The sequence below is a fragment of the Pan paniscus genome, chromosome 10 (genome assembly GCF_029289425.2).
Source record: "Pan paniscus chromosome 10, NHGRI_mPanPan1-v2.0_pri, whole genome shotgun sequence".
In the NCBI taxonomy this organism is placed as follows: Eukaryota; Metazoa; Chordata; class Mammalia; order Primates; family Hominidae; genus Pan; species Pan paniscus.
In genome coordinates this window covers 54567751-54583714 of record NC_073259.2, presented here as the reverse complement: position 1 = coordinate 54583714, position 15964 = coordinate 54567751, and the positions used below count along the sequence as shown (strand labels likewise).

At 36.8% G+C, this 15964-nt stretch overlaps 1 protein-coding gene across 4 annotated transcripts in view; it reads right to left on the bottom strand.

Annotated features, from left to right (window-relative positions):
* The window catches only part of ABCD2 (ATP binding cassette subfamily D member 2), a 75676-nt gene that overhangs the window by 17908 nt on the left and 41804 nt on the right, over window positions 1-15964 (bottom strand). Inside the window, exons 8-10 of one of the 4 annotated variants that reach the window (XM_034936023.3) lie at window positions 15333-15417; window positions 9522-9647; window positions 1080-8916 (exon numbers count right to left, since the gene is read on the bottom strand). In XM_034936023.3, the coding sequence (XP_034791914.1) occupies window positions 8742-8916; window positions 9522-9647; window positions 15333-15417 (386 nt within the window). In that variant the 3' untranslated portion in view covers window positions 1080-8741. Of the gene's footprint in view, window positions 1-1079; window positions 8917-9521; window positions 9648-15332; window positions 15418-15964 lie in introns of those variants that run through there. The other 3 variants (XM_034936025.4, XM_003825724.4, XM_034936024.3) reach the window with 3 other exon arrangements.

Below are 15964 nucleotides of genomic sequence, written 5' to 3'. Positions count from 1 at the left end.
TCCCTGAGGAATCGCCACACTGACTTCCACAATGGTTAAACTAGTTTGCAGTCCCACCAACAGTGGAAAAGTGTTCCTGTTTCTCCACATCCTCTCCAGCACCTGTTGTTTCCTGACTTTTTAATAATTACCATTCTAACTGGTGTGAGATGGTATCTCATTGTGGTTTTGATTTGCATTGCTCTGATGGCCAATGATGATGAGCATTTCTTCATGTGTCTTTTGGCTGCATAAATGTCTTCTTTTGAGAAGTGTCTGTTCATATCCTTTGCCCACTTTTTGATGGGGTTGTTTTTTTTTCTTGTAAATTTGTTGGAGTTCATTGTAGATTCTGGATATTAGCCCTTTGTCAGATGAGTAGATTGCAAAAATTTTCTCCCATTCTGTAGGTTGCCTGTTCACTCTAATGGTAGTTTCTTTTGCTGTGCAGAAACTCTTTAGTTTAATTAGATCCCATTTGTCAATTTTGGCTTTTGTTGCCATTGCTTTTGGTATTTTAGACATGAAGTCCTTGCCCATGCCTATGTCCTGAATGGTATTGCCTAGGTTTTCTTCTAGGGTTTTTATGGTTTTAGGTCTAACATTTAAGTCTTGAATCCATCTTGAATTAATTTTTGTATAAGGTGTAAGGAAGGGATCCAGTTTCAGCTTTCTACATATGGCTAGCCAGTTTTCCCAGCACCATTTATTAAATAGGGAATCGTTTCCCCATTGCTTGTTTTTGTCAGGTTTGTCAAAGATCAGATGGTTGTAGATATGCAGCATTATTTCTGAGGGCTCTGTTCTGTTCCATTGGCTATATCTCTGTTTTGGTACTAGTACCATGCTGTTTTGGTTACTGTAGCCTTGTAGTATAGTTTGAAGTTGGGTAGCGTGATGCCTCCAGCTTTGTTCTTTTGGCTTAGGATCAACTTGGCAATATGGGCTCTTTTTTGGTTCCATATGAACTTTAAAGTAGTTTTTTCCAATTCTGTGAAGAAAGTCATTGGTAGCTTGATGGGGATGGCATTGAATCTATAAATTACTTTGGGCAGTATGGCCATTCTCACAATATTGATTCTTCCTACCCATGAGCATGGAATGTTCTTCCATTTGTTTGTATCCTCTTTTATTTCATTGAGCAGTGGTTTGTGGTTCACCTTGAAGAGGTCCTTCACATCCCTTGTAAGTTGGATTCCTAGGTATTTTGTTCTCTTGGAAGCAATTGTGAATGGGAGTTCACTCATGATTTGGCTCTCTGTTTGTCTGTTATTGGTGTATAAGAATGCTTGTGATTTTTGCATATCGATTTTGTATCCTGAGACTTTGCTGAAGTTGCTTATCAGCTTAAGGAGATTTTGGGCAGAGACAATGGGGTTTTCTAGGTATACAACCATGTCATCTGCAAACAGGGACAACTTGACTTCCTCTTTTCCTAATATAATCCCCTTTATTTCCTTTCCTGCCTGATTGCCCTGGCCAGAACTTCTAACACTATGTTTAATAGGAGTGGTGAGAGAGGGCATCCCTGTCTTGTGCCAGTTTTCAAAGGGAATGCTCCCAGTTTTTGCCCATTCAGTATGACATTGGCTGTGGGTTTGTCATAGATAGCTCTAATTATTTTGAGATGCATCCCATCAATACCTAATTTATTGAAAGTTTTTAGCATGAAGGGTTGTTGAATTTTGTCAGAGGCCTTTTCTGCATCTATTGAGATAATCTTATGGTTTTTGTCATTGGTTCTGTTTATATGCTGGATTACATTTATTGATTTGCATATGTTGAACCAGCCTTGCATCCCAGGGATGAAGCCCACTTGATCATGGTGGATAAGCTTTTTGATGTGCTGCTGGATTTAGTTTGCCAATGTTTTATTGAGGATTTTTGCATCAATGTTCATCTGGGATATTGGTCTAAAATTCTCTTTTTTTGTTGTGTCTCTGCCAGGCTTTGGTATCAGGATGATGCTGGCCTCATAAAATGAGTTAGGGAGGATTCCCTCTTTTTCTATTTATTGGAATAGTTCCAGAAAGAATGGTACCAGTTCCTCCTTGTACCTCTGGTAGAATTCGGCTGTGAATCCGTCTGGTCCTGGAGTTTTTTTGGTTGGTAAGCTATTAATTATTGCCTCAATTTCAGATCCTGTTATTGGTTTATTCAGAGATTGAAATTCTTCCTGGTTTAGTCTTGGGAGGTTGTATGTGTCGTGGAATTTATCCATTTCTTCTAGATTTTCTAGTTTATTTGTGTAGAGGTGTCTATAGTATTCTCTGATGGTAGTTTGTATTTCTGTGGGATCGGTGGTGATATCCCCTTTATCATTTTTTGTTGTGTCTATTTGATTCTTCTCTCTTTTCTTCTCTATTAGTCTTGCTAGGGGTCTACCGATTTTGTTGATCTTTTCAAAAAACCAGCTCCTGGATTCATTGATTTTTTTGAAAGGTTTTTTGTGTCTCTATTTCCTTCAGTTCTGCTCTGATCTTAGTTATTTCTTGCCTTCTGCTAGCTTTTGAATGTGTTTGCTCTTGCTCCTCTATTTCTTTTAATTGTGATGTTAGGGTGTCAATTTTAGATCTTTCCTGCTTTCTCTTGTGGGCATTTAGTGCTATAAATTTCCCTCTACACACTGCTTTGAATGTGTCCCAGAAATTCTGGTACGTTGTGTCTTTGTTCTCATTGGTTTCAAAGAACATCTTTATTTCTGCCTTCATTTTGTTATGTACCCAGTAGTCACTCAGGAGCAGGTTGTTCAGTTTCCATGTAGTTTAGCGGTTTTGAGTGAGTTTCTTAATCCTGAGTTCTAATTTGATTGCACTGTGGTCTGAGAGACAGTTTGTTATAATTTCTGTTCTTTTACATTTGATGAGGAGTTCTTTACTTCCAACTATGTGCTCAATTTTGGAATAGGTGTGGTGTAGTGCTTAGAAGAATGTATATTGTGTTGACTTGGTGTGGAGAGTTCTGTAGATGTCTATTAGGTCTGCTTGGTGCAGAGCTGAGTTCAATTCCTGGATATCCTTGTTAACTTTCTGTCTCATTGATCTGTCTAATGTCGACAGTGGGGTGTTAAACTCTCCCAATATTATTGTGCGGGAGTCTCTTTCTAGGTCTCTGAGGACTTGCTTTATGAATCTGGGTGCTTCTGTATTGGGTGCATATATATTTAGAATAGTTAGCTCTTCTTGTTGAATTGATCCCTTTACCATTATGTAATGGCCTTCTTTGTCTCTTTTGATCTTTGTTGGTTTAAAGTCTGTTTTATTAGAGACTAGGATTGCAACCCCTGCATTTTTTGTTTTCCATTTGCTTGGTAGGTCTTCCTCCATCCCTTTATTTTGAGCCTATGTGTGTCTCTGAACGTGAGATGGGTCTGGGGAATACAGCACACTGTATTGACTCTTTATCCAATTTGCCAGTCTGTGTCTTTTAATTGGAGCATTTAGCCCATTTACATTTAAGGTTAATATTGTTATGTGTGAATTTGATCCTGTCATTATGATGTTAGCTGATTATTTTGCTCATTAGTTGATGCAATTTCTTCCTAGTCTGCATGGTCTTTACAATTAGGCATCCTTTTGCAGTGCCTGGTACTGGTTGTTCCTTTCCATGTTTAGTGCTTCCTTCAGGAGCTCTTTTAGGGCAGGCCTAGTGGTGACAAAATCTCTCAGCATTTGCTTGTCTGTAAAGGATTTGATTTCTCCTTCACTTATGAAGCTTAGTTTGGCTGGATATGAAATTCTGGGTTGAAAATTCTTTTCTTTAAGAATGTTGAATATTGGCCCCCACTCTCTTTTGGCTTGTAGAGTTTCTGCTGAGAGATCAGCTGTTAGTCTGATGGGCTTCCCTTTGTGGGTAACCCGACCTTTCTCTCTGGCTGCCCTTAACATTTTTTCCTTCATTTCAACTTTGGTGAATCTGACAATTATGTGTCTTGGAGTTGCTCTTCTTGAGGAGTATCTTTGTGGCGTTCTCTGTATTTCCTGAATTTGAATGTTGGCCTGCCTTGCTAGATTGGGGAAGTTCTCCTGGATAATATCCTGCAGAGTGTTTTCCAACTTGATTCCATTCTCCCCGTCACTTTCAGGTACACCAATCAGATGTAGATTTGGTCTTTTCACATAGTCCCATATTTCTTGGAGGCTTTGTTCATTTCTTTTTATTCCTTTTTCTCTAAACTTCTCTTCTCACTTCATTTCATTCATTTGATCTTCCATCACTGATACCCTTTCTTCCAGTTGATTGAATCAGCTACGGAGGCTTGTGCATTCGCCATGTTAGTTCTCGTGCCATGGTTTTCAGCTCCCTCATGTCCTTTAAGGACTTCTCTGCACTGGTTATTCTAGTTAGCCATTCGTCTAATTTTTTTTCAAGGTTTTTAACTTGTTTTCCATGGGTTCGAACTCCCTCCTTTAGCTCGGAGTAGTTTGATCATCAGAAGCCTTCTTCTCTGAACTCGTCAAAGTCATTTTCCATCCAGCTTTGTTCCGTTGCTGGTGAGGAGCTGTGTTCCTTTGGAGGAGGAGAGGTGCTCTGATTTTTAGAGTTTCCAGTTTTTCTGCTCTGTTTTTTCCCCATCTTTGTGGTTTTATCTACCTTTGGTCTTTGATGATGGTGATTTACAGGTGGGGTTTTGGTGTTCATGTCCTTTCTGTTTCTTAGTTTTCCTGCTAACAGTCAGGACCCTCAACTGCAGATCTGTTGGAGTTTGCTAGAGGTCCACTCCAAACCCTGTTTGTCTGGGTTTCAGCTGCGGAGGCTGCAGAACAGCAAATATTCCTGAACAGCCAATGTTGTTGCCTGTTCATTCCTCTGGAAGTTTTTTCTCAGAGGAGTACCCAGCGGTGTGTGGTGTAAGTCTGCCCCTACTGGGGGGTGCATCCCAGTTAGGCTACTTGGGTGTCAGGGACCCACTTGAGGAGGCAGTCTGTCCATTCTCAGATCTCCAGCTGTGTGCTGTGAGAACCACTGCTCTCTTCAAAGTTGTCAGACAGGGACATTTAAGTCTGCAGAGTATTCTGCTGCCTTTTGTTTGTCTATGCCCTACCCCCAGAGGTTGAGTCTACAGATCCAAGCAGGCCTCCTTGAGCTGTGGTGGGCTCCACCCAGTTGGAGCTTCCCTGCTGCTTTGTTTACCTACTGAAGCCTTGGCAATGGCGGGCGCCCCTCCCCAGCCTTGCTGCCGTCTTGCAGTTTGATCTCAGACTGCTGTGCTAGCAATGAGCAAGGCTCCGTGGGCGTAGTACCCTTCGAGCCAAGCGCGGGATGTAATCTCCTGGTGTGCCGTTTGCTAAGACTGTTGGAAAAGTGCAGTATTAGGGTGGGAGTGACCCGATTTTCCAGGTGCCATCTGTCACCCCTTACTTTGAGTAGGAAAGGGAATTCCCTGACCCCTTGTGCATCCTGGGTGAGGCGATGCCTCGCCCTGCTTCGCCTCACGCTCAGTGGTCTGCACCCACTGTCCTGCACCCGCTTTCTGACACTCCCCAGTGAGATGAACCCGGTACCTCAGTTGGAAATGCAAAAAACACCTGTCTTCTGCATCGCTGATGCTGGGAGCTGTAGACTGGAGCTGTTCCTATTCGGCCCTCTTGGCTCCACTCCCCCAGATAACATGTTCTTATCCTTCATTTTGTTAATGTTATGTACCACATTTATATATAGAAAGTACTAAAGACTCCATCAGAAAACATTAGATTTATAAATGAATTCAGTAAAGTTGCAAGATACAAAATCAGTATGTAAAAATCAGTAGCATTTCTCTACACTGACAGCAAATTATGTGAAAAAAATCAAGGAAACAATCCCATTTTCAATAGCTAGAAAAAGTTAAACACTTAGGCATAAATATAAGCAAGGAGGTGTAAGGTCTCTATAATGAAACTATAAAACATTAATGTAAGGAATCGAAGAGGACACACATACACAAATAAAATGATATCTCATGTTTATGAATTGGAAGAATTAATATTGTTAAAATGTCAACACTACCCAAAGTGATCTACATATTCAATTCAATCCCTATGAAAATGCCAATGATAGTCTTCAGAGAAATAGAAAAAAAATTCTAAAATTTGTGTGCAACTGCAAAACACCCAGAATAGTGAAAAAATTCTTGAGCATAAGGTACAAAGCTGGAGCCATCACACTACCTGGTGTCAAAATATACTACCAAACTGTAGCAACCCAAACAGCATTGTACTGACACAAAAACAGACACACAGACTTAAGGAATAGAATAGAGAACCCAGAAATAAATCCTTGTATTTATAGTCAACTGATTTTCAACAAAGTTGCCAAGAACACACTATTGGGAAAGGGCAGTATCCTCAATAAATTGTGGGAAACTGTATATCCACAGGTAGAAGAATGAAATTTGACCCTTATTGCTCACCATATGCAAAAACCAACTCAAAATGGATTAAAGACTTCAATGCAAGACCTGAAATTATTAGAATACGTAGGGCAAAAATTTCATGACAATGACATTTGGATATAAATTTGAAATGACAATGAAATTTGGGCAATGAGTTTTGGATATGACCTCAAGAGCATAGGCAACAAAAGTAAAAATAGACAAATGGGATTACATCAAACTCAAAAGCTTCTGTGCAACAAAGAAAACAATCAACAGAATGAAGAGATACCTATCAAATTGGAGAAAATATTTGGAAACTATACATCTGATAACAGCCAACATATATAAGAAATTCAAACAACTAAATAGCAAGAAAATGAATAACCTGATTACAAAATGGACAGAAGATCTGAATGAACATTTCTCAAAAGAAGATACACACAAATGACAAACAGGCATATCAAAAAATGCTCAACAACACTAATCGTTAGGTAAATTCAAATCACCTCACTCTTGTCAGAATGGCTATTAAGAAAATGACAGAAAGTGTTGGTGAGGATGTGGAAAAAAGGGAACTCTTACACACCTTTGGTGGGAATATAAATTAGTACAGCCATCATGGAAAACAGTAAGGAGGTTCCTCAAAATGTTAAAAATAGAACTACAAAATGATCCAGCAATCCCCCACTGGGAATATATGCAAAGGAAATGATCTCAGTATGTCAAAGAGATAACTGCACTCCCATGTTTATTGCAGCACTATTTTTACAGCCAACATATGGAATCAACCCTAGTGTCCATCAGTGGATGAAAAGATAAAGAATGTTATATATATATATACATGATGGAATACTACTCCACTGTAAAAAAGAATAAAATCCCGCCACTTACAAAAACATGGAAGAACCTGGAGGACATTATAGTAAGTGAAATAAGCTAGACACAGAAAGACAAATACCACATGATCTCACTCATACATGGTCATTCATATATTGGGCAAAACCCACCTTCGATGTATAATGATGGTTTGGCTCATCACTCTGGTCTTACAACATTATTTGATTTCTACATGGGAGGAACCAACTGTGTAGGCGTTTCCTACCCTGAGATTCAAAGGCATGTTCTATATTACAAGCTGAGATAATATTTCAGGGTTTATCTATTTTAACTGAAACTCATTTGAGATAATCTTTAAACTTCCTTCACAAATAGGAAAAAGCTTAGGAAAGTGATGGTTATACAGCTATAATTCTATCCAGGAATCAGAAATTTTAATAAGCTTCTATAAATTTTTACTTCTTCAGACACTAGTATTGATTTTAATCTTTACAATCAACAATTACTCATTTGTTGTTATGGGAAAAATATGACACATCTTTCCCCACTTCTGAAATCTATTCAGGGAAAATGAAATTTTTATTTTCCCTGAGAGAAAGAATAATCAGAAATGACAACCTGAAATGGCAAAGCTAAATAAAAAAATCAGAACTAACATGTTGTTTTGTTTTGTGGAGAAATGTACTTGGGTAGCTGCAATTAAAAATGTGTTTCTTGTCAAAAGGCATAGCCTTACAGATTTTGTTATTTACTTAAAAAGAATATTTGTTCCCTCAATTGAGGAAACAATGGCTATATATGCTTTCAATGCCTCCTAAGGCTACTTGAGTAAGGAATTGAATGGCAGGATAGCATAATAAATCCATTAACACAGGTCAGAAAAACTCCAAGCCTAATATGTCCCAACATGTGATTAATTTGGGAGAAAGTCTGGAAATCAAGGTTCATACCAAAAAGGGCTCAAGAGTACTGGCCTAGCTCTGTGTTGTCCTTGATTCAGAGGATTTACAGGCAAATGTCATTATTGTCTTAAAGATCTAGGTCCTGTTGGTCTTCTTCAGGATAAAAGAGGAAGCATATTCATTGGCATGGATCCTAACTCATGCTGGACTAGATCCAGAAAGTATATTTTTTAAAAATTCTGAAAAATCTGAAGGTTTAAACTGAGTGTGAAAATAGATTATCTTTTCAATATAAATGAAACTCAGAGTCAAAGAATTTTGAACAATAAAAGCCTGATTGGATGAATACTGTTTGCTAACAATTTTAATGTAAACATTCTTTATAAGGTCAAAGGTCTAGAAGGGCTTCAAGGATTAATTCCAATAATGCTTGCTACTAGGCTAGATTTGAAGCCATGTACATGATGACAACTTTGGCATGAAATCTGATCAGCCACCTGCCAACGAATGCTGCAGCCAGAAAGAGAGAGAGGAGGAATCCTGTGCAGTCCTTTAGAAAACAGGAGGCCAAAGCATATATAGAGACAGTTATAGTTACTAAGAAGTCAAAAGAAAAAATTTTCATTGATTAAATAGAAATGCAAAAGTAGAGAATGTAGTATTTATGGTTAATGCATGAGATACACTTTGAGTTCCTTATAATGAGAGCCGTGTGCTGTAGTACAGAGTATGTGACCATGGACGTATCTCACTTTTCTAGTTCTCAGTTTCTTCATCTGTAAAATAGGAAGATTAGATTTCCTAAATTCCACAGGGTTGTTGTGAGGCTTAAATAAGATGTACCTGGAACAGAATAAGTGCTCAACTATTATGATGATGATGAATCAATTTAAAGTAGGGGAATTGTAAAATTAGCATCTTTATTTGAAGGGGAAATTCTATATGGTTTTATGAGATATTAGTTCTAAAAAAATTTAGCTCATTTTTCTTTAAACCAACTAAAAATAAGCCCTCCCCCCTTCCCCACCACCACCTGTGTTTTCTCCACTTAATCCTTTGGGGGAATATCAAGTTGTGTGTACATATATTTTTTTCCCCAGATTTTACTTTCCTGGGTTTTAGAGAAAAGACTAAAAGAATGATGTACAAATATATAAATATATTTTTCCCAGTACATGTTACTGGGTAATGATAAATATTTTCCATTAAAATAAATCACTGGATTTTTCCATGTCTTTTAAGAATTACTGGAAAGTGATGATAATTCAAATAATACACTAATGATATTAGGTAGGGAGTATCTAAGCTACTAATGTGCAACTTAAGAGAAATATGGGTAGAAAATAAGTGAAATACCCTACCCTCTACTGTGAAAAATTTGGCAAAGTTATTTTTTGAGAAATTTAAGGAAAAACCATCTACCACAAATTAGCACTAGAAACACTTACCAAAGAGAAGGCCTGTGTGTTATAGAGAGTAAGGAAATTCCAGCCCCTTTTGCAGCCTGAAATATCTTTCCTTCGACATCAATGCTGACAGCACTGGTACATTCATCCAGCAAGGCATATTTTGGTCTTTTAAAAAGTACACACAAAAATTAATTATTTTGCTATATGAACTGTAAGTTTTTCTTTGGACAATATGAGTTGCATTGCTAACAATTTTAAAGGAGCAAAAAATAATATGGCATTATTAAAGGCAATAAATGATAAAGCAAAAAAGTAGTTGTCCCCTTCTTTGGACTATAATATCACATTTTTAATACATTTAAATAGATTTTCTGATGCTTTCTAATAATACAATAAGCTTTATTGTCTTGTAGATGAATGAATCATAAATATGAGACATAGGAAAGATGAGGCAAGTCACTGAGTACATTTTCCTGCAGAAAGCAGGTTCATTGTTGGTGAGAAGGGTCTGACTAACTACATGAAAAATACATTGCAGTAGCTAATTATCAAACAGGCCACAGCCCTGTTAGCAAAGATTTAATGAGAAGATTATTTTATCAGCAATATGAATACCTAAGCATTACTAATGGAATTTCATCACTGTAAGACTGCGAGAGTGAATGTGGCTCATCTTACAAATTTATAACACACATTTAACCTCATAATATTGGAACCATACTCCAGAATCAAATTCTTAGGAGAAAAAGTAAATATTTTTCTAAGTATATTGGACAATTTTTTAAGCTTATTTTTTACTTTGATAATGCCTGTCTGTTATCAGAGGCATCTTATCACTTGCCATTGTTTCCCTCTGCTTATCCTTTCTCCCTCTCATCTCACCCCCTGCTCTTACTTTTCTTTGTCCTTTCCCTTCCTTCTTTCAAGTCCCTCTGGACTGTTGGTACTTAGCATGACTTAGCTTAGTTAATGGGAACAAAGTCAACTCTTACACTGTCATTTACTATTCAATTTGGAGTTGAAAATCAGTATCAGGTATTTGCCGGGACAATTTCCTTTACAAAAAATATTCTGATTTTTAAAAATAAAATGACAAAAAAGTTTAAAAAATGAAAATCAGTAATTTCTTATCAGAATAAATCATTATTTGCCCTGTAAGTTACTGTCCTAAAATGGATTTGCTTATTAATAGAATCCAGTTACCTACCACAGGTCAGGTAGTCAGGGCTAATAGATACAGGAGTCAAAGACTCTAAAACTGCTCCCTATGCAAAGAATAAAAGATCAGTGCATGTTCTCCATGACAACATCAATGGAAGTAGTGTCACTGCTTGACCTTTGGTTACTGTTCTGGTTTAAGTATTAAGCATTACTTCTTTGTCTCAGAGTTATTTTCTGTTTTGTGGATGAATGATATTTTTAAGTGAACAAGAGGAAGAAGTAAAGGAAGTATAAAAGTGAAAGGTTGAGTAAAATTTTCCTTTTGTGTAAACCTCTTTCCAGTGATTAACATGTTTATTGCATTTTGGCTTATTTTTCAGAGTGCCTTGATCGAAACAGAGAAAATATACCATTTTAGAATTAGAAAAATGTATGCATCTTACACTCCGTTGTCATAGCAACCTCTACTCTAGCAGATGTAAGATCACATGTTTTAGTTTCCTTGGCAGGGCTGGTGTGTGTGTGTGTGTGTTTGTGTGTGTACTTGAATATATCAAGCAATAGCTAGAATCTGATACTGATATAAGAAAAAAAGCATTAGGTAATATTGTTTCTCAGATTTGCTTTCCTTTTTGCTTTGTGTATCATCAGTAGAATGGGCTTCGTGAAGGATTTAATCTATCCCCCTTAAGACAGGACTTTTTCAATCATTCTTGAGCTATTAAAACATTTAAAATCCTCTCAAAAAGAGAATACTATTGTGATGCTTAGTACTTCCTGCTAAAGTTCTTGATTTTTGCCAGCTCAAGTCTTTCACATCACAATTCAAACTTTAAATCATTTGAGAATGAGGGAAGGCAGTTTCCTATTGTTAAACTTTCTCTTCACTAGATTGAATACCTAAAATTCCTTTTATCTTTTGTCAAAAGATTGTGCTTTTCAACTACTTGCTCTTCTTCATTGATCTTTATGTGGCTCACTAAATTTTCTTTCCACTGATATACTTGTGACTTATCTTCACTCATTATCACATTATATCCAAAATATTTTAGTTACACAAACACCAAGTATTTATTTCAGGTTACAGATATGTGAAATCTCTTTGGGTTAACATTTATTAATGCCACTTGCTATTTATTACAAGGTTTATTTTATTAACACACTGATACAGTGAGAAATTTATGGCTAAATTTTACATTCCACCATATTATATTTCTATGCTGGTGATCATATTACTGGGTACTTATGGCCTAGACCCAAACAGATTCAGGGTGATAGTGGGTAACAGCTGGTCATAAATGCCAAGCTGTAAAGTTTTTGTTGTTGTTGTTGTTGTTGTTGTTGTTTTTGAGACGGAGTCTCATACTATTGCCAGGTTGGAGTGCAGTGGCACCATCTCGGCTCACTGCAATCTCTGCCTCCTGGATTCAAGTGATTCCGCTGCCTCAGCCTCCCGAGTAGCTGGGACTATAGGCGCCCGCCACCATGCCTGGCTAATTTTTTTTAATTTTTGTAGAGACGGGGTTTCACTATGTTGGCCAGGATGGTCTGGATCTCCTGTCCTCATGATCCACCCGCCTCGCCCTCCCGAAGTACTGGGATTATAGGCGTGATCCACCGCGCCCGGGATCAAGCTGTAAGGTTTACTCTTGAATTTCACTACATCTTCTGAGAAAGGGGTATCCCAAAATACACGTCACTAAAAATCCCAAATTAGCAAAATTTGGTTTATATTTTTAGCTAGCCATATTCTTAAATGTACATTATTATAAATAACATGTTATGAACACAACTAATAATTTTTCTCACTAAAAATCCCAGCTAAACACAAAAATAATATTTAGTGTGTGATTTAATTTACCTGAAGTTATACAACAAGCAAAACCAATTTATGGTGACAGAAATCAGGACAGAAATGTCTAGAGGGGACTGGATTGGAAAGGAGGATGAGTAAACTTCCCAGGGTAACAGAAATGTTTTTTTATCTTGATTGGGGTATTGGTTACATAATGTAGAAACATTTATAAAAGTCATCCAATTGTATACCTAAAATATGTGTATTTGGTATATAAACTTTAGTACAATAACAATAAGCCCTGGTTAACTATTATATAGTAATACAGAAAAGCACATAATTACATATGAAATAAAAAGGATATAAATTATAATATGCTTTATGAAAATAGCTACATCAAAATAATAAAAATAACAACGAATTTTTGCATATTACCAAGACTGGGAAAAAAAAATCCCAAAATTTTAACAGTGTTTAAATGTTACAGTAATTTAAAATTTGAATAATTTAAAATGTCCAAAATTTTAACAGTGTTAATAAGATAACAGCTAATGAGATAATCGCTAATGAGATAACAGATTTTTTCTTCTTTTTACTTATATACATTTTCTACTTTTATAAAATTAACATATTATATTTTAATAAAATTCTTTAAATCATTTTTTATGCTATGTTCTTATTCAAAAGGCTGAACCTAAATCTCATCAAGCTCTTTGCTCTAATTTCCAGTTTACAGAAAAAAATGGGAGATTGGGGAACAAGATAAAGGACCCCTACCTAGATTTACCTGATAAGGTAGCAATGAGGTAAATCTAGAATAGGCAACATTCTACGGGACAATTAACCCAATTCCTTCAGCAAGTCAAAGGTATAAAAGGTAGGTGGGGCCTGGGAGGAGGAGAGACTCTTTAGATTAAAAAGGAATTAAGAGATGTAACAATAAAATGCAATGTGTGAAACTTGTTTAGATCCAGGTTTGAACAAATCAGTGTAAAAAGATATTTTTGAGACAATTAGGGAAACTTTGAATATGAACCATATATTAAATAACTTTAAATAATTATTACTAATTTAATTAGGTATTATTGTGACAAGTTATTATGTAAGAATATATCCTAATATTTCAGAGACTGTTCTCAAAGTATTTAGGGAAAAATATCATAATACCTGTGATTTGCTTTAAAATCCTTTAGAAATTTTAAAAAATGAGTAGATAAATCAAGTGTAACAAAACATTAGACTTGTTAAATCAGTGTAATGAGAATATGGGGTTCTTACAATTTCTCTTTTTTGATGAAGTTTGACTTTTTTTCCATAATTAAAGGCTTTTAAAAAAATGAATAGCCAACTGAGTGCTTAGTGTGGGCCAACTAATTACTAGGTGTTCGATAATACATACTTGACATAATTTTTAAAGTTCTCTGTAAAATGTTACTACTTTCACAACAACTCACACAAGAGTGCTGCATCTGCCATCATTTATGGCCCATTCATGAATTCATGTACATAACTATTTGGTCCTTTTTGCCCAAGACTTAATTATTAAAAGTGAGGGCCGGGTGAGGTGGCTTACGCCTGTAATCCCAGCACTTTGGGAGGCCGAGGCAGGCGGATCACGAGGTCAGGAGATCGAGACCATCCCGGCTAACACGGTGAAACCCCGTCTCTACTAAAAATACAAAAAATTAGCCGGGTTTGGTGGCGGGCACCTGTAGTCCCAGCTACTCAGGAGGCTGAGGCAGGAGAATGACGTCAACCCGGGAGGCGGAGCTTGCAGTGAGCCGAGATGGTGCCACTGCACTCCAGCCTGGGCGACAGAGCAAGACTCCGTCTCAAAAAAAAAAAAAAAAGTGAGTAACATAGTTTCTGACAACCTTCTGTGCTGCAAAACTCAGGTTCTTATTGCCAGAGATCCAAGGGGGTTGGGAGGGGGAATGGAATGAATCAGGAGAATCAGAAGGGCTTTAATATTTCCTTCCCATGTCTTCTGCTTGATATCCTTAAACTCAAAAGGCTATGAAGCTGGTTACAATTAAAAAGTTTTATCAGAAGCAATTATTTCCTGCCTCTTAATTTTTCTCAATCCATTGAAACCTACGCAGAATGGTCCCTTTTTCCATTGGCTATGGCTTTGAATTTCAAGGGGGAGAGCATTACTGGTTTAATAGGCTGCTGAATGGTTAAAAAGTTGACTTACCTTGAATTTAATAATTTAATTCAGAAAGTTTTACTGAATGTCTACCTATTGGATTTACACAAGTATCATAGTGATTGTATAGTCTTCATATTTTAAAATTAATAATCATTATTTCAAACTTAGGATACATAAAAATTTAATTTAGTCCTTTGTACACATTATTTCATCTAACATTACTCAACATGAAAGAAATAGAAAAACAAATACCTGGAGATTCTACTGTAAGAAAAAATAATTTGGCCAGTCACGGTGGCTCACACCTGTAATCCCAGCAATTTGGGAGGCCAAGGCGGGCGGATCACCTGAAGTTAGGACTTCAAGACCAGCCTGGCCAACATGGTGAAACCCCGTCTCTACTAAAAACACAAAAATTAGCTGGGCGTGGTGGCACACGCCTGTAATTCCAGCTACTTGGGAGGCTGAGACAGGAGAATTGCTTGGGCCTGGGAGACGGAGGTTGCAGTGAGCCAAGATCGTGCCACTGCACTCCAGCCTGGCTGACAGAGCGAGACTCTGTCTCAAAAACAAACAAACAAACAAAAAAACCAACTGTGAACTCTATGCATTAATTTTGTAGTAAGATATTTTTAAGCTACAGATGAAGACGATAAATCCTGTCCAAACTTTTGTTGTTCTTATTGTTGCTTGGTTTGGTTACAACAATGGACTAGTAGTTACCTGAATTTAATATACTTACTTATGATAAAACATACGAGCCATGCCCATTCTTTGCTTTTCCCCTCCTGACAGGACATCTTTCCAGTCCATAACAGCATCCCATCCTTAAGAAAATAAAATAATATACATTTTTATAAATCATTTGTTTAATTGTTACTATTTCTACCCTAGACAAGTGATTCCTGACAAATTCAAATTGTCAACGTGAAGAACTTGGTATTTTATAGAATATATGCTTGGATAAACTACAGAGCCTCATGTATAAGCATTTTGTTTTAGATTTGATATTCTTCTGATGGTAATAACTTCTTATACTGACAAATGATCTTACAAGAATTCTAAACACTGACACTTTAAAAACAGTGTTTGTTTCTCAGTGTCTCCAATGGGTTGATAGGCTTATACTTATCTTGGAGGGAGATGGGAGAAAAGACCCAACAAATTTTCATATGTCAATTACAAAGTCTACAAAGGGTAAGAAAGGAACTAATTTAGGTGGCTCCCCTGTGCCTAGCACTTTATGTGAGTTCTCTTATCATATATTTCACAGTTTTGTAAGACAGATTTTATTTCTTGCATTTTATAAGTGAGCAACCTACAGTTCATGGAGTAATCGACATGTCTAGGTTTACACATGTCTGGTTTCAACCT